The 19146-nt window shown below is 41.5% G+C and overlaps 1 protein-coding gene across 11 annotated transcripts in view; it reads left to right on the forward strand.

The window, feature by feature from the left end:
• Positions 1-19146, forward strand: part of MICAL2 (microtubule associated monooxygenase, calponin and LIM domain containing 2) — a 130214-nt gene that overhangs the window by 68847 nt on the left and 42221 nt on the right. For 2 of the 11 annotated variants that reach the window (XM_074884325.1, XM_074884323.1), the window contains exons 21-25: positions 1953-2060; positions 2496-2591; positions 3989-4175; positions 5244-5332; positions 5674-5773. In XM_074884325.1, coding sequence (XP_074740426.1) covers positions 1953-2060; positions 2496-2591; positions 3989-4175; positions 5244-5332; positions 5674-5773 — 580 coding nt within the window. Of the gene's footprint in view, positions 1-1952; positions 2061-2495; positions 2592-3988; positions 4176-5243; positions 5333-5673; positions 10290-19146 lie in introns of those variants that run through there. The other 9 variants (XR_012630905.1, XR_012630906.1, XM_074884327.1 and 6 more) reach the window with 9 other exon arrangements.

A 19146-nucleotide genomic window follows, 5' to 3' on the forward strand; every position in this document is an offset into this window, starting at 1 on the left:
GTAGTTCACATTCAAGGATACTTTTCCTGAAATTCAACTACTTACACTTTAAGCATAGCCTTATTGTTAAACAGATTGCTCCAGTGTTTAAGTAGTTCCAGGTAAACTTTCAACTGACTTTGAATGCTTTCTTTTACCTAGGAGCTCATGGGTAGTAGGTTGTATGTGGCCTAAAAGATGCTGAGCATATTCAGAGGTGCAGAATTTGGCGAGGGAAATTTTGTTTTCTGTGATCTTAAATAATACAAAGGAATGTAGTTTTCCTGTAGTAGCAAGTAATCTCACTTCTCTTATTGGTTTATAGTTTAATGTACCACTTAGGACAGCATTGTGGTATGTAATTAACAGTTTACTTTGCTGTTGTTATCCCACAAAGTGTGCAGATATTGAATAATATTAAAAAGTCTTTTTATATTAAACAAAACCAAACAGTACAGAAATCTGTCCCTTGAATGGCCTTTGTCATCTTAACATACGTATTTTGTATCTGCCTGGATATTATGTTAATTATGAGATAACTCTCAAAAGGTAAAGGGAGCATAAGTAGCTGAACATGTTCCCAAATTCCTGAACTTGAATTTTTTTATTAGAAAGAATATTTTTATCCATCATAATTTTTGAAAACACACCCACAATGCATTATAATTGTTTTTAAACTTGATAGAAAATGCTTTAAAATTATTTTAAAATATCATGAATACCATTGCATTTATAGTTTTCTCCTTTCTTCATGGTAACTCGCTGATATATCAAACCCTTTCTGTTAGCAAGACTTGATGTGGTGGCAGTAGAAAAATAATTTCACTGAGAAGTGTGAGACTTAAAATTTGGGCTCTGTGGGAGGCAAATGGAGCGTAAGATATGCGATCATGGATCCTCTAGGGGAAAAAAAATATGTTCTGACTTCAGAAGCAGAGTATCGGATCCCTGGCTATACCAGGATGGCCCTTGCTGCCTTTGCTACCAGAGAGATTGTGGGATCTTATATTGACTGTAAAACTAAAATCAAAATCACTACAGGAAATTTGGCTTAGGGGAGAAAATATTTCAGTAAATCTGTGAAGTCTTCACAGTCTTTTTTCCAGGAACAGAGAACTAGAGTATCTACCTACCTGCCTGCCTCTCACACACACATGGACACGCACACCCACCTTTCTCCTTTTCCAGTCCCCAGGCATGTGTTTTGGCACAGGAGCCTGGACCATGCAGTCAGTGAATTGGCTACAGTGTGTTTGGAGTCACAGCCTAAGGAACTGCAGTCTCCTTGCAGGCCTATTTGATAAATTTGGTTAGAAACAGCCTAATATTCGTGGCTGCCACAGTGTGATGAAGCAGATTAAAGGAGATGTCTGCCTTTCATGAGCGTAGTTTCTCCAGTTTTCCCTGACATTAAGATGAGTCCCTGGGGAGAGGGAGAGTGGTTGTTCTGTGAGCATCAACCAAGTATTTCTGTGCAGGACTTCTAATACATTTTCATAGAAATGCCACAGTCTGTGGTCCGTTGATGTGAAATTTAGTCTCGACCCCCATTCTGAAATATAACAACAAAGTCCCAAGAAGTCAAAGAGAACAATAGAGGGTTTTTTTAATCTGTCAGAATGGTCCAACCCTGATAGCCAGGCAGTAGCTCCCAGCCCAGCCTTTTGCAGAGCAGGGCAAGAGGCCTTGTGCTGTGGGAGCAGCATTTGCTCCCAGCAGCTAATTCTCCATGATCCGTAAGGAGAAGTGTGTAGTCTGCATGGAAGCCTTCTGTGGCCGCCAGCTGGACCATGCTGATCTCGCATGAACATGCTTATGCTCTGCTAGACTTGGTCTCTGCTCTTTCTCCTAGCCTCTCTTTACCATTGTTTGCATGTTTTCAGATCATTCTTGTCCTTTTCTCATTACATTCTTTTTCGAGAATAACTAAAGCTCTTCCTTCTATTCTTCATCTTCTCCCCTTTTCTGGTTAGATGACTGTAGGAAAGGTCTCACGTGCAGTTGGAGCTGTGGCTGAAGTTCTTGTCAATCTCTATGTGAATGATCACAGACCCAAGCCACAGCCTCCCCCCCTTGAACTGGTAAGACTAAACCCACAAAAAACCAATAACTCGACTTAAGAGTGGTGTTTCCAGAATGTCATCCTGACTTAAGACCCTGGTTGTAGAGCACTTTAAGTGTTATGAAAGGTCTTAGTCTAACACTTCTTAAGGAATCTAGTGCATATTGGCAAAATATGCTGATGTGTGGATGTGCTGGAAATGTTTCTCACCATGTCTTCTATTTATGTTTTTATTACTTGTCTGTATGAATTAAAACTTCGGGAGGCTTTTATTAAATGTAATTACTGGTACAATTAGTAACAGAAGACAATTATTAATCAGCGTGGCTTCTAAAGAAAGTTTTCTACAGTACATGTTTATGCAGTTATTTTTAACACACAAATGCTGAATCACCATGCCTCATTTTGAAGAGAGCTGTTTTTAAACTCTGACGCTGTTCTGTGTTGAATTCAGAAGCAGTCTCTGGACAGAGCTACAGCTTCTTGCCCTGTTCCTCATTCTCCATGTCCTGCCTCCACTGCTCAGAGCTGTCAGATATTGGGAAGCAAAGTAAGGTGTTGTGTTGTGGTGATGACCTTATTAGCCAGCTCTAAATTCAATTGCTTCCACTTCATTGTAACTATCTGTTCTATTAACATTGTATTTTTAAAAATGCATTTGTATATTTTTCCATTTGCATGGTTGTTTGGAAAGTTTCATGCTCAGAAATGATCCATCACAGCAAAATGAATTACTAATGGAAGATTTGGAATAGGATTCTCAACTTCTAAGCACAAGACAATGTGACAATGACGGTCATGACTTGCACTTAATATTAAAAAATTGTTCCAAGGCCGCCTTTTGCTGGCAAATTAGAGTTGTGTGGACTGTATGCTGCTGTCTGAATGTGCCTGGACTCTGCCAAGCCTGTGCCTCCTCTGTCTCATGCATGGTACCTCTCCTGTGGCAGCAGGGATGGTGGAAGGGGAGAGAGATGGTGATGGCTGTGGTAGAGACAGGATGCTCATCTGCACCAACCTATAACTAAGCATAATAAAATAAGGCAAAGTAACATCCTCATACCTGCCTCTAATAAGAAGAGGGAAGCCCAGTGGCATCTAATCCATTTATAGTTTACTTTTCTGTACCTTTTGCATGTATATCTGGAGAGGATGAAATTTGTGGCAATTAAAGAATGTTAATTGCCAGCCCAAATTCAACAAAAACTTCGAAATAGTTTCAAGTTGTTAATATGGATCATATTTTAATGTCCAGTGAGTTTAAAATACTCTGAATGTCTGTGGTAGGAATTAAATTAATTTATAAAACAAGCCAAGCCCCAGCTTGGGCCGTAGTCTCATGAGGGACATGGCTGAGAGGGGAGGCACGTCTGCAGCCATGTAAATGGTAGTTCAGACACCAGCATCAAAGACTGTCAGTTTTTCTTCCTGAACCTTAAAGCATGAGCCTACATTTTCCTCCAGAGTGTGTATGAATTGAGTCTTCAGGGTGTCTGTTTTCTGAGCTCCGAACATATGTCTGTTGTTCGAGGCTGGCAAGGTCTGCCTTTTCGCTCTGCTGAGAAACACCGATGCCCACGACCTGGAGACAGCAGTGCCCGAGCTGGGCCCTGCGAGCAGGGTGATGGATGAGCATTTGGGAGTGGTGCTGCTTTTGTACCTGAGTAAACACAAAGTGTTGGTGAACTCCCAGAGGAAAACTGAATTCAAGTCCAGCTGAAAACTCACCCCTTAAAGTCCTTGTGATGTCTGATTTATGAATTGCCGCATAAACCTACAGAATTACAGCAAATGAGTAATAAAAAAGCTGACTGATGCTTATTTTAATTGTGTGTGGAGGGTGCTGTGTAAAACCAAGCAGCTAAAGCAGCTGCCCACTTAATAAGAATTTATATCTGGCTGTAGTGCAACGGCTTTATGTGCATTTCTGTTTTTATCTTTTAACAGGGATCTCTGCGAAAAGAATTTCCTCAGTCTATTGGGGGGAGTGACATTTGTTATTTCTGCAAAAAACGGGTGTATGTTATGGAGCGGCTGAGTGCAGAAGGCCACTTCTTTCACAGGGAGTGCTTCAAGTGTGAAATATGTTCTACAACACTCCGTTTAGGGATTTATGCCTTCGATGTTGATGAAGGTAATATAGGAGCTATTTAAGAATATTTTAAAATGTCTGAGTATTAATGCTTTTAATGGAACTAGGGAAAAAGACCTGGCTGAGTAGCTCAGTCAGGAGGAGGTCTGCCAAGTATGTTGTTTGCATCCGTGCTGATCTTTGAGTCCTTGTACTTGCAGTTCTAGTCTTTCATAAGAATCCAGTAATGACAGACCTGAGCTTTAAATGAAAAAATCCTCAGTGGAAAGTAAGTTCAGTGACCAAAATGCAGTTTGTCCAATCACAGGTCAAAGCAGGGGGGAAAAAAAGTTATTTTTCTTCAACAATACAGAATTATTCAGATCTCTCATAGCTGGCCGTTAAATAACGTGATCTAGAAGGATAAGCCGTGATAGTGGCAGATTTACACGGATGGGGGGAATATAGGTTATTTCTTTCAAGATGTTACGGCTCAGGAGTTGAAAGCAGTAGCACTGGCCAAGCAGCAGTGTAATTTCTTCCAGTCTGCTGTAGAACAGGATGTTCGGATCTTGGACGCTCAATCCCTGCTACAGCCTGGAGTTTGAAGATGTGGAATTATTTTTTGCCTTTTTTTTTTTTTTTCTTTTAGTTTAAGGGAAATTATTAAACGGAATTGAAATTCCCTTGCCACTTCCAAGTGGTTTGAGTAGACTGGAGTATTAACCTGAATCTCCTCCTACGAAAGGATTAAAGACTCAAGGTCAAAGGTGGCTATTTTGCAGTCCAGAAAATCTTCTGGAAAGACTCTTTTTGAACTGATTATCTGACATTTTGCTGCTTGATGTCTTGTGTTGGTTTGTGTCTTGGTGTTTAGAGAATCTTGGTTTTCTGTTATTTATTAATCTTAAAGCTGTGTGGTAGATAAATGACCTTGCCTTATTTAACAAATGTCTGTACTATAAAAGAAACCCATTCAGACCTGTGAGCTATTCAGAGTCAGTGGCAAGTTTCCCATTCTTTTTGCTACCCAACCATTAATTATCCTAATCTCATCTTTTTATAGACGCAACAGTGGGTTTTCAGTCCATATACATATAGATAAAATGTAATTTATTTTTTCTCTTGTAGGTAAATTTTACTGTAAACCTCATTTTACACACTGCAAAATCAGTACGAAACACAGAAAGAGAAGAGCAACATTACAGATCCAAGGAAAGGTACGTATTGGTTATATTACTAATGCAGGAAATGTTGAGGCAGCTTTACCTGGAACAGGGTGCAATACTTGTGTATGTATATGTGTGTGTAAGATGTTTTCTACCTAATGTCCAGAAGCAGTAAAATCAGTAGTAAAATATAACAACCTGGTTCTGTGAGTTTGGTGTGTTTATAGTTTGGTTTTCAATGGAATTTAGCTTTTTCTATACAAAGTAAAGTTGAATTTAAGAACAATTGAAAATAAAAATATATATAAAGACTGGAAAACAATAACAGAAACTGGACTTTCCATATTTTAGAAGTATCTTTAACATTTTTTTTTTTTTAATGCTTATATAAGGAGGCAACAGGAGCATGGAAGCAAGAGGAACCCAAACCCACAGAGACCACCACAGAAAACACTTTGTCTACTGCTAGCAGTCCAGAGGACAGGTCCCCAGGTATCCTGACTTCCTTCTTTAGGGGCACGCTAAGCTGGCCCCTTCGGGTGACAAGGGATCTGCTTGACATTCCCAGACGCCTGTCTAACTGGATGCATGGTTTTCTGCACGCTACCAATCTTCATTTCAGGGACAATGCGTATAACTATACCTACTTGTACGAACTCTTGAGCCTTGGTGTGCCATTCCTCTGTGCTCTTCTAGAGGTACTTACTCATATGTACCGGGAAGCAGAGCTATCACTTGAAAATGTGCTTGAATGGGTGAAAAAATTCTGTAGGGTTTAAATTCTTCTACATGTCTTGCTCAGTTGTGCCTTTCAGATTTTCAAAATGAACAGCCTCACTATTTTCTAGAGGGTTTTTGTTTAGTTGTTTTTTTTTTACTTTTCATGCAATTTAATGTGTGACTTAAATGAATGGTGGATTCCTTCTGATATAAACGAGGTGCAATCACAATTTTCAGTATAAAATGTACTGTATGTTAGAGCATGAAGGGCAGCGTCCGGACACATTTCCAGAACACGGAGACGGATGAAGGATATTTTGTAGATTCCCCCCCTCCTCGGCCTTTTATCCTGTGATCTGACCATTGTGGGCTTGGTACATTTTAAAGCCATTCTTCTCCCTGCCCCACCCCCCCACCCCCCACCCCCTTTTTTTTTATTATTTTCATTAGACCAAGAAAGAACATGTGTTCCTTCAGGTATTTGGGGAATATTTGACAAGTGACTGGGTTTTGAAACCTGAATATGGCGCATACCTTTTTTTTTTCTTGCTTTCATCTTTGCTCTGGGTTATGAGGTTTATAACTTGCATGAATATGTTTTAAAAAAATAATAATCATGTACTTAATTGGCATTGCTCCTAGTCATGCCTTTTACATTTCTTACATGCGATAGGTACCCTTTGCTGATAGTGGGTATAATCTTTACTACTAATTTATTTAAAGTTTTAAAATAAATTTGAAGAGCAAATCTTAGTTGAGCGAAGGCTTGATTGAAACTGTAAGTCAAGGGAACTAGCAGTGTAATTAGAACTGACTTATTCCTCAATCAAGGCTTCCTCATTAGGTGGCTGATTTGAGGGATATCAATTTATGGAGCACTCATCTGTGACTGAAGTCACTGCTGTTGTGCCTCTGGGTAGGCGCTGCTCCTATTGTCTTTTGGAATTTTTTAAAAATACAAGTTTAGAACAAACAGCAAAAACCTACAAACATTCCAAGGAGATTACTTCTCAGTTGGATATTTCATTCATTTCAATGTCTAAAGCTGATGGCAGAAAGGTGAAATTCTATTATCTGGAGCAGCTGTTAATTAAATGTCTTTCAGATGTCTCTCAACAAGGTGTACCTTAATCAGGTGTCAGGACAGGTTAAATAAGCTATTTAATGGCGAGGAGACACCAACATCCCAAATTCTGATTACTTTCAGCCTAGTCAGCCAGTGAGGTAAGCATGCTCCCTGCCTCTCAAATACTTAAATGTTTAAATTAAGAAGTTAATCAGGAAGTAGGTAAATACATAAACATTGGTAATATGTGTAGCCTAAAATTAAAGCATCTGTAACATTTATTTCTAGTGAAAAGAATGTGGCTTAAATAACAGGAAATAATGTTGCATTCAGTTAGTACCAAAGTTGAGGATCACCTTCCAGTGATCTTAAATGACTGCACTGCTTATGGGCTGGCAGTTTTTTTATTTTTTTAAATATAATGTGGGAAAAGATTTGAATTGTTTTGTTTCTTAGGTATTAAAAGGAAATGTGTCTTCTGTTTAAAATAAATGACAGACTGGATTTTTCTTCTAGATAGTTTGACTTTCTTTAAACTACAAGGATAAAGCTTTTCACATTTTAGAGTAATTATGTATTTTGGGAAAAAAATGTTAAATATATGCACAGAACTTGAAAAAGTACTTGAAGAAAATTGTTTAGTTATAAGGTGGCATTCATTTGAAATAAATTACCATTAATGCTCGAACATGTATTCAACAAAACTTTGCTAGAATATTGACTGGACACAGTGACAATTGTAGTAACATGGTGGCCATCTGTATATATGTAAAGAAATGTATCTGTACCTTTTTTAATAGCATTTTTAAAAAACTGCTTTGGAACACTGTATACTTTTTCATTATTTGCTAATGATAGTAATTGTTTCACCTTAAAAAGGAAAAATCAGCAATGCAATTTACCATGTTACTCTTGCAACACAGCAAGCTGCTAAGTGGTAAAGTTTTAAAATTTGGCTTGTCATCAATTTTGATTTCAGTTTGTGAACAGCACAGTCTTTAGGAAAACTTTTTTTTGAAATTTTCTCCTGCTGTTTACTACAGCAAATTTTCTGAGTGAGCATAATGGTAAACTTAGAGAAAATGGTGATATAGTAATAAACTTGGAAATCTCTGTCCAATGAATTAAAAGGAAATGAATCTTACTAGTAGAAAGTTTTAAATTTTTTCTTCTATTTTTAAAGATGGTATTGGCTTTATATAGATTTATATAATAGGCAATAAAATCCCTACATTCCCACAACAGAATTCAGGAATTTGCATAATGAAAACATTTTCCTGAGGAATCTTAATTACACTGCATATTCCACTGGGATTTTGCAGGTGATTCTGTTAGTAAGGTTTTTTATTGGTATCAATCTAATTGGTAGATTTTATTTTTTTTTAATCTCTTAATATTCTGCTAGTAAGATTTATACCTATTTGTCCTCGTTCATGATTTAATGAAGAAAGGCTGTTTCATTTTGGCCAATTCTTCTTTGTGCCTAGATAATCTTTCTGATGCTTTCCTATATAACCAAGTTAAGTTCTGTGTGTTTTTTTTTTTCCTGCTGTCTTCTCTGTCAATCTCCCTTGTTGCTTTTAGTCCATTTCATCATTCCAGTGCTGCACCCGCTCACTGGCTGAAGCCTTTCTGCTCTCAGGTGAATTTTTCCGCTTGCCAGTTCCAAAACTGTGTGACTAACACTGTTGTTTGAAAGCATTTCATTGCACCTTTTTTAAGACTTTTAGAGCAAACTGTGTGTGTCTGGTATATTAATGGATGCAAGCTTTGGCATGGTCACTTAACCTGTTGCTGACTTCACAGTTCCAGAAAAGGTAACGTCTATGCTCTCTGTAGAGAATGTTTTTCTCTGTGTCTGTGCGTGTACACTTCCTTGTGCCTTTAAGGTAAGTTAGGCAAGTAAATTCTTTCTTGAAAGAACTAGTTAAAGCCTTATTTCTTTCAAAGTACTGAAGGAAAGATTTAAGATAAGGTCAGGACAAGGTTAGCCAGCTGATTCTCCTGGTTAGTGTGAGCACCTATTTCCATTGAGCTCAAATACGCAATGAGCAAGCAACATTTGAGCACTGTGGTGCTTTCTAAGCACTTCTCTGCTTTCATGCTGGAAAAGTACAATATAAAAGGATTCTGTTGAAAAAGTAGCCAAAGCGATGCAAATTCCAGTCTTCCGCCCCAGGTTAACATAGTAGGCAGGTCTAACAGCAATACATGTGCATGCTATTTTTAATCTGTTATATCAGAATGACAAATTTATATAACCAGAGTGTTTTGGTTTGAATTGGTTTGTTAACTAATTAACTAGGCCCCATTTGCCACTCTGATGAATGGATTTGTCTTGCTGCATGAGACATTGCCACTACTCTCCATGACAAATTTGTGTGATTATCTTGTATGTATTTTTTACATAAGTTCCAGTGTGTGTAATCACATGTTGATAATCTAGAAGGGAAAATTAATCCAAAAAAGAACCAAGGGCTCAGTCTGACAAGCAAGCGCGCTAAGGTTTTGGTTGACGTGGTCACGCCCCAGCCTTCCCTACCAAGGATCCCTTTCAAAGGGAAGGGCCTTTGGGAACTGATCTAAGCAGCAATTTTCAGGAGGGGCCAAAAATCCTCTGCCACTTGCCTCATTTCACAGGCCTCAGCCAGGAACGTGGAAGGACTGCAGGATCGGAGCCCCACACTCCTTATCTTGCTGACCTGTATGTTTGCATGACTAAAGCAATAGTATTTATTTGTGTGGGTATCCTGAAATATCTTGATGGCTTTGCAAGTCCCCATGCTATGCCCGCACAGAAACCTCTGTGTATTTTAAGCGTCACTTCCTGCACAAATGGTTAGGACATGACTTCCTATGTATTTCAGGGCTACAGTGTTTTGTTACAAAGCTCAGCATGCTTTGAGATGAAGGTCATGACATAAAGGTCTGCCATTTCAAACCACTTCCCATTGCTGTGTTTTTTACCCTCTGTTGCAGAGTCTTCCTAGCTCTTCCTGACCAGTGAGGATTCTGTCCTTCTTCTCCTAAATCTGTCTTCATTTTACTTTATAATATTAACTGAATATTTTTATTAAATAGTTCTTAACGCTGTATTTAAATTTTCACATGGAAATTCACATGGAAATTTTCACATGGAAATGTATTTTGCACACAGTGAAAATTGTTTTAGCATTATTTATGATATCTGCTGTAAACAAAAATAAATGTAGTTCTTTATAAGTCTCCTTGTTTCATCTTTTCCTTTTAAAAGTATTTCCTGAGGACAGAGACTTAATAGTGACTTCACACTCGTTTTGCAAATTCCTTTTCTGGTGGATGCTGTTGTGTTATCTTTGTTGTGGCCTGACCCAAGGCCAGAGAATTTCACTGTGGTGGTATAATCACACATGTGTCCCTTTTGAAGGGGATATACGTTGGGGTCCTTGACAAGTTCTCCCATCCCCTGCTGATCAGGAGGTGCCTGGTGTTGGGATTTATCCTTCCTGGGAATGATAATTTGGTGTTGGTGAGCATGGGGGTTGCTTGTATTGCATACACAAATGGCACTTGTCCTCTTCGCTTTGACTTCTGTTACCTTTTCTTGTTTTTATTTAACATATTAACAAATGTCATAAAGGTCACACTAAGTTAATGTGCTTGGGATTTTATACCGTGTACAGGAAAAGCAGGTAATAACTGTGGGTAAAGCTTTACCTTTACAACTGGCTCTGGAGTGCTATTTGCAAGCTCCCTGTATCTCCTGGACCCCTGGAAGCAGTAGCTAATGGTGACCTATTATCTGTTAACAGTGGCCTTGTTTTATTTATTTATTTTGCCTTCCTTTGCTCTGGTGTGGTTTATTTTAATTTTCGTTTTTGTTTTTAAAGCTGGTGATGTGGTTCTTTTTAAACAGCAGGTTCTCCAAAAGAGCTTTCTTAAGTCGTCTTCCTCTTTATCTTCTTTCTTTTGCTTGCTCTGCAATTCTTAAGCTATAACCTCTTCCTTTGTATTTCAAGAAAAAAACAAATCCCAGAAAGAATAGCCCCAATAATTTAATGGAAAAATTGTGTGATTTTTTTTTTTTAAAGTTAATTCAAACTGAGCCTCACTAGGGTTGTTTGAATGGCAGAAATGAATTTTTTTTTAAAGTGTTGCTAATGACAACATTGCTAAAGAACACCAAATGTTATTCCCAATGAACTATTCCATCTTCCCTGCCAAAGAAGAAGCCACCATACACAGTAGAAAGTTGGCTGTCCGAGGCGGACATGATTTGCGTAATGAAAACATAGGGCAGCAAATACCATTTAAGACAATACTTGGCACTTCCTTAATTGCAATGGTCAAAGCAATTCGGGTAAAACTAAATTTACTCTTTGCACAATTTATGGTTTCGGAGCAGGCTCATCCCTGCCATCTTGATCATTTTAGGCAGAGGCAGTGGCATGGAAACATCAGAAGAGGTTTTTGTGTCTGCAGAAGGTGATGATTGGTTTGACACTGAAGCTTTGAGAGGCATCAGATGTTCATACTGTTCTCATAAAGTTTCACTTAGTCCTGCTAAAATATCAGTACCATGACTTGCAATTGGGGTAATGTCAGAGTCTAAATTTGTAGTAATTGTGTTTCTCATGGTGGCGCAGAAGGCCCAAAAAGTCAAACCACTAGCAAATCCTATCACTAGAGGGATATACCTAGCAGTAAACAGTCCATGCCCTATAATGTTAGTGAACAAGACAGGACACAGTGTATGGAAAAGAAATAAAATAGACAAAATTGAGGGAAGCAAGTTCGTGTTAGTTCCCTCATTCTCAGTCAAAATCATTACACAATAAAACTAAATATTCCTTGTTTTGCTACTAGTAATGCTGCTAAAGGAAGACCTTACTGGGTTTAATTTCTGTGTGGATTTAACAAACCTAATTTGGGACTCCTGTCCTCCTCTGACCACATGAGCAGACCTCTGTGTGTGTAGGAGGCCTGAATCCTCCTGCTGCTCTTGTGTTGAGCTCTCTCCAAAAGCTCCAGTGCTCTCAGGCTCCAGCAAACACATGCTGTTATAAATGCACCCTAAAGCAGTGATGCTTTGTCCCTTTGTATAGCTGGAATTGGCAGCAGTGCTGGAAAGGCAAACAGGCTGCTACTCTGGTCTCGAGCTGCTGAACTGGGTGCCTTCCAAAAATCATGCTTTTGGAGCAGATGATACTAATGCCTCTTTACATAGTTAATACTTTCTAAGACTTGAAAGCTACTTGATGTTATAGATGCCATTATAGCACTAGAAGTGCAGAGATGATGTTTGCTGTGTCTGGCAGGCTCAGGAGCTGCTCTGTCTTTCCTCCTCTTTATACTGGTTCAAATGGGTTCTGAACTTGTCTGTTGTCTCTAGGGCCACTTGGATTGGAAATACATACACAGATGCGCTTCTTTGAAAAGCCAGACTAATCTTTTATTCTCAAAGCAACGTGGTATTACCTGCCTAGATGTCTGTTAATGAAAAGCAAACATGTCAGGATTCTGTAAAGGTAACCTTCCTTTATTATAATTATGCTAATGATTTATAATAAAAAAGATCTTGCTGGTTTTAAGCACGCTTGATTTGGAAAAAAAGAAAAAGAGCGTACAGACAAAACTTGTTAAAATCACTCAAATTCAAATGTCAGCCTTTCATTAAGTCTACCAAAAAGAGTAATTTCTATTCCTTTTGGTTTCTTCTAGACTGCTACAGCTATAAAATGCCAGTGAAACTTGCTTCTGTATGTATTCCAACCTCAAGCAATGGCTATGGTCTACGTTTTCCCACAACATTATGGCAATTAGTTACTATAATTGGCTCTAATTCTTTTCTGGCTCACTCCTTCCTCACATTCCAATCAAAACAATGAGTTCTGAAATGCACTGAATTTTGCATTAATATCTGTGTTTTTGAAGGCATGACATGTTTGCATATGACTTGATTTTTTTGCATGAAAGATCATGTTGCTGAAGATCAGAAGACATTATGTATTAGTGCTTGATCTGAGTATATATATTAGTCATGTAAATATTTCCCCAAGTCTCTTTCCTTTTCTTCATGAACTGTGTTAACATAAAAAGAAGGGAGGATTTGATCTCATCTCATCAGGTGGTGGGCTCCAAACTTGTTTGAAAAGGCTGGAATTTCTGATATGTTCTTTTGAAATGTGAAATCGTGAAGAAATTTGCATGTTACTATAGTCTTGAATTTGCTCTTTCAGCATTTATTCTGCAGGTATTAATTCACATCTTTGTTTTAAGGTTTTTGGTGCTTTGTGTCTGTGTGCAAAAAAAAATGTTTCAGCAGACACTGATCACTCTAGAGACTGAAACGGTTGTGGCTGCACTCTGAATTCACAAATATTACATGCATTAATATACCAGACTAACACAGATTGCTCTGATAAAAATATATTTACTCTAAAATGATTGAAATAGTGTTATCATAACAGTTTTTGTTTGAGAAGCAATTTTCCATAAATATATACATTCAGTGTACCTACTAGGTTTTCAGTGAGTTGCTGTTTCCTTTATCTCTATTAATTTTTGCTTAGTTTGTATTAGAGCATTAACATGCACTGTCCTGGATGCATTCAAAAGTCGTGTACTTTGGGCTCTGTCTTGCTTTGCCAACTTCAAATTCCCTGGTTATATTTTGTGCCTGAATTCTCAAGTGTCTGTTCATTGAGTAAGTAATGGATGCTTTGAAAAAGTGTTTTGCTGCTGAAGAACTTGTGTGGGTGCTGGCGTGGGCCCATGGGGAGGTGAGAGAAGATGGGCTCCTGGCGTGGAGACAGGAGGAGGAGGCGGCCATGGTGGAGCCTGTCACTGGGTCATGGGTGGAGAAGAGGCAGCAGGAAAGCATTTGCTTCTGGTGATTGGAAGCTGGGCGGGCGACAGGCCCTGTTGCACAGGGAGCTGTGTGCCACCCCACGGAAATGGGAGCAATGGTTGTCTTTATTCTTTGCCCTGTTAGCCACCATATCATGGAAATGACTTCTGTAGATATATGAAGGAGGCCTGAGGAAAAACCAGGAGAAGGGTGGCGAGAACTGAAATCTGTGACATGTCAAACATCGTATCTTTTACAGGAGTCCTTTTTCAAGGACAGAAATCTGCCTGGCAGTTTCTTAGGTGTGATGAAAACTCAAAGTTTGGACAGGATATCAGTTTGGGAATGCTGCTAGAAGCCCTATAGTCTCTTAAGGCAGATCTGTGAAATACCTTAATGGGATGTCTTCAGTTTCAAACTCTTAACACGGGCAATCCTCCCATGTAGCCTTACACGTTTGCAGGCTCAGGCTCTGGGGCACAGCTGAAGCTGTAACAGGTTTGAGCCTGGGTTTCACTCCAGTGTGGACTGGTAACCAGTGTATTGCTGCAAGACCAAGGTCTAACCAAGCTGGTGTCATAGTTCCCCCAGCCCCTCTCACAGTCCCTCATGAACTGTGCGTGGGACTGTGCTTTCTGCTCTGTATCTCATCCCTGTGCTGTCTGGGCTCATTTCAGCTGTGCTTCCACAGTGCTGGTATGAAGACACCTTCCTTCTGCCCCACAGCTTTCTTAAAGCACCGCTGTATTATAAGCGGGACTCACAAATTATTTTTTTTTATTATACAGTAAGAAGTCAGAGAGACAGTGAAGTGTGCTGGGTGTGCTACAAATCAATTTGTGGTCTGCTGACTGAATTTCTTAATGTCAGCTTTTGATGCCAACTGGTGTTTGCTTTCACCATCAGAGCTGCCTACATATATGAGTAACTCCACTTTAAAATTGTTCATTCCTGTCATTGCCTTAGTCAGCAGCTCCATACAAGGCCAGGCAGAGTCCACTCATCCTGTGAATGAGTTATGGGGTGACACAGTTTAATGGCAGGCTAAGAACCTCAGGATTACCAGCTGAAAAGCAGGACACAAGCTGGGGTCTTTATGGGAGGCACTATGTTGTCTTGGGCCAGTTGCACAGTGGGGAAGGTGAACCAGGTGCCAGCCCTGGGTGCCCAGGCACCCTCCTCCCACTGACAAAAGCAGCACCTGGAATTTCAGTGGTGCTTTTCACCCGAGGATCTGAAAGCCCTTTGCCAGTCCTGGATGGCTGGGGCAGCTGTGGGTAAGTACTGTGCCTGCTTCACAGCTGTTAGGGAGTCACAAAAACGTGATGTGTCAGAGGTGCCAAAATATCACATCCCAAATGCAGGTTGCAACACCAAATTCCAGTAGATTTCCATCTGCTGAACAGGGCCATCATGCAGATACACAACATGGGTAGGCCTGTAAGAAATCGGTCATTTCTTTTCTGCTTTTTCCTGAGCCGTGGGGTGGGTGCCGGACTGCCTGGCCTCAGGGCAGGGCAGTCAGGACAGGGTCCCCTCTCACTGCCAGCAGCAGGTATGAACAACTTCTTACCCCCTTCGAGGGCCCAGCTGGGGGTTCTCCACCTGCTCAGCCACCAGACTTTGTGTTTGGTGTGAGGAGCCCCCCAAGCCAGATGGATCGGGGCACTCTTGGGGGTGTTTTCTGGACCAGCCTCTCTGCAGAAACTTTCTTCCTGACCACCAGTACACTGAGGCTGTTGTGGCCCAAAGCAGAAAGGCTGATACAATTTTAAAACTTGTTTCCTGGCTCTGTTTCTGTTTTTCATCTGCCTTCGGGGGTGTTCTCTGCATTTGTGTTAGTTTTCATACTTCAGTTAGCTCAGCAAGGCTCACTTCCCCTTTCTGCTTGTGCAGGGCTCCCATTTGGTCTGACTCATCTTAGTCAAGTAATACTATGGGAGCTCTCGCTGTACCTTGCTTAAAAATTCATTCCCCTTTCATGACTTGAAACCAGCTAAAGAGGAGGAGGGATGATAAATGTGAATGCTTCTGGTTGTCTACGGCATGGTGGTGTTGACTTGATGGGGAGGCTGCTGCAGCTGGCTTGGTTGGGGATTTTTCAGTGGAGCATCTTTGACCATTTTTGTCCAAGACAGACAGAGGCACACACTGAGCAGCCGCTCCTGAGCAAAGCTGATAAAACACAGCTGCCCTGAGCCAGCTGGTGTCCGAGGCGCTAGGCCCAGTGCTCCCAGTGGGGAGGGGGACGTTGTTTGGCAGAGTTCAGGCTTTGTGCCGTTGTGGGCAGTGTGTGCTCTGCCTGAGGTGAGGGGGAAACGGCTGACCCGGTTCAGCTGCCCCAGCGGGGGCTTGGCTCAGCCCAAATTTGGCTGGTTCCCGAGCCCTTGTCATCTCACAGTAATGTGATTTGCCTGACACTGGTTTGGCAGATGACTCAGGAGCATGAGCAGCCCATACAGAAAGTCAGGCCGCCTTGTCATCGGTATGAATAGCATCTCCTGCTTACGTCTGTCTGTTGGCCCTGGCGTTATAGGTGGGGGCACTCAGATGTTGGAGTGATCAACGCCTTATAAATGGTAATCATAGAAGGTGCTGAGAGCCATCTGTGAAGCCCTGAGTGGGTGGATGCTAAGCCCCTTTGGAAAGGGACTCTCCTTTGTCACATGTGCAGTGGCACGCTGCTCCCGGGCAGGTTTCTGAAGGGGACCCATGCCAGGGACTGTCATGGGACTGTAGTGTTTCCATCAGCTAAGCAAAACCCATTGTAATTGCACCGCCAAGCATGGCATAACATGGAAATAGGTTTCGGTGCTTCTCTGTGCAGTGCTGAATTGGCACAGTGTATGTGAGACACCAGCGTGTAACTCAGCACCTTTCCCTCATTAAATCGGGCCGGTGTATTGGCAAAGCCTCTGGGACCAGAAGGAGGGACGTGATGATACATTTATCTGTTTTGTGGTAGCAGAGGGAGCTTGCCTGCTAGTAGACTGCATTTAGCAGTTTGTTAGTCACGGAGGAGCAGTAAACAGCTCTGAGATTTGAGCTTTCAAAAATCTGAGCTTGAGCTTTTTGGCAGAGCGGTCTAGTAGAGCTGGCACAGCCCAGCCACGCCAGGCAGTGCACGGTGGTGCATCTCGGAATCACAAGGCAGCATCAGTCCTGGATTTGGGTCTGCGCAGCTCAGTGTCCCCTGCAAACCCTCCCTTGGTCCCCACAGGGACTGGCAGCGATGCCCTGTGATGTAGGGAGGGTTTGCTGTCTTCCAGCATGAGGCTGACAGGCCCCCACAGCCACGCTGCTCCTGTTCAGCTTGAGCAAAACCAGCACAGGTGCCTTGTAGCTGTGGGGGAGACCTGCCCTGTATTTCCACAGGTATAAACTGCCTTAAAGTCACTCCAGGAGAAAATGACTAACAAAACTAATTGCAAGCTTTCCAGGGCTGTAAGGATATTCTTGTAGCTCATGTCTCTAATATGCAGCATATTACAGACAAGAAAGACCTCTCCACTGCTATGTTTGGCTGTCAGCTTTGTCCTTGTACCTGAGGGAGGAAGGAGAACCTGAGGTATTTGCAAAATGTCTTGAGATCCCCAAGTCCCTGATCCCACATGCAGAGAGACTTCTTCATCTTTGTTTCTGGGCTTTGGGATCACTTGCAGGGCTGTCCCCACTGCAGAGCTGGCTCTTGGCTCTACACGCATGGTCTCGCTGCCATGTTGCCTCCTTGGCCATTCCCAGTGGGCACAGAGCCTTTGCAGGAGAGCAGTGCTGCTTGAAGACCTTGTTAGATGCTGAAGCACATCCAGACCACTGAGGATGCTGGTACAAAAAGTTATTTAAAAAAAAAAAAAAAACCAAAACAACCCAAAAACCAAAGAGGCAAAAATGCTTTTAGGTTATGGTGGATCATCACTGGGTATTATTCTGTAAGCATGTGCATTTTACAAGCCTGTCATTGAGAAAATGACAGTTGCAGTGATCTTTCAGGAGCAGAACCATACTGAATTTGCATGCTTTTTGCTAGCATGAAGCTGCCTTGAGCCTGTGTGCTTTCTGCAGGGCTCGTCCAGCGACAGCGTCTCCAGAGAGATGGAGGGGAAGGTCTCAAAAACTCCTGCAGCAGTGCTGCTGCTGGACTTGTATATGTATACAGGGACCTCCAAATACCATCATTATATTCCTAATTAGAGGCTGCTACTTTGCTGAGCCATAAACAAACTACAGTTCGTTTCTCAGATTTGATCATCAGCTTGAAACAGGCCCCTGCCAAGGTACCAGCCCTGCCCAGCTCCTGCTTGGCGGCCGTGCTGAGATTGGAGCATTTTCATACAGCCCGTCCTCCCCTAAAGGGGGGTGAAGGATTTTTGAAGGGCTAGGGCTCTGGGTGCAGGCTGGCAGTCCAGCGCATGACTGCATGACCTTGCTGTGTCCTCCCAAAGGCTTGGGTCACTTTGCTGCCTTCTTTGCTCCTTGGTACAAACTTCCCTGAGTGGTCCGGTATGCTCAGCCACAGTCTCTGCTGGGTCTCATGGGTGTATTCCTGCAAGTCCCCCTAGAAGCCACAAACTGGCTGAAGATGGTCTTGCTGACCTAATGTTCTCACTACTTTAGTGAGTAAAATTACTTTAGTGAGTAAATGACTGTGGTGTTTGGATTATTGGTGCTGTGGGAAAAAACTGAGGATTTTTGCTTCTTGACTATATCTGTGCAGCTGCAATAAGGCCCACCTCCAAGTTTTGTAAACCTTCCTAGTGTTGCAGAGATCTTGTAACATCTTTGTCCCTTGCTGGCTGCATCTCTGATGCATTCGAGACTTGGTGCAAAAATTGCTGTCCGAAATGCAAGGGTGAGCTGGCATGATGTTCAATTGAGGAAAACTTGGCATGACACTTAATGCAGAATAGAAGTGTGTTTTACTGGAAAGAGGTTTGCATCTGTCTGTGAGGTCTGCAGGGGCTCTTTGGCCAAGCCCATACGTTGGAACAAGTTTTGAACAGCCCTGACCTCTGGGTGAGCGCCGACCCAGATGTGAGCCCTGCAGATGAAGCTTTAGGAATACTTCTCAGTTACCACATGGCTTAGCTAAATCCTCGCCCTGTAAGGAAAACAGTCATTTCTCTCCCCATGTGAGGATGAGGTGGGTTTTGAAATACAGACAAGGGAGAAATTGTTTATCCAAATTTTTCATCGTGTTTGAGTGGGAAGGTCAGAATAATACCGGATTGTTCTGTTGAAATCACTGACTGT

The sequence above is a fragment of the Strix uralensis genome, chromosome 15 (assembly GCF_047716275.1).
Source record: "Strix uralensis isolate ZFMK-TIS-50842 chromosome 15, bStrUra1, whole genome shotgun sequence".
In the NCBI taxonomy this organism is placed as follows: Eukaryota; Metazoa; Chordata; class Aves; order Strigiformes; family Strigidae; genus Strix; species Strix uralensis.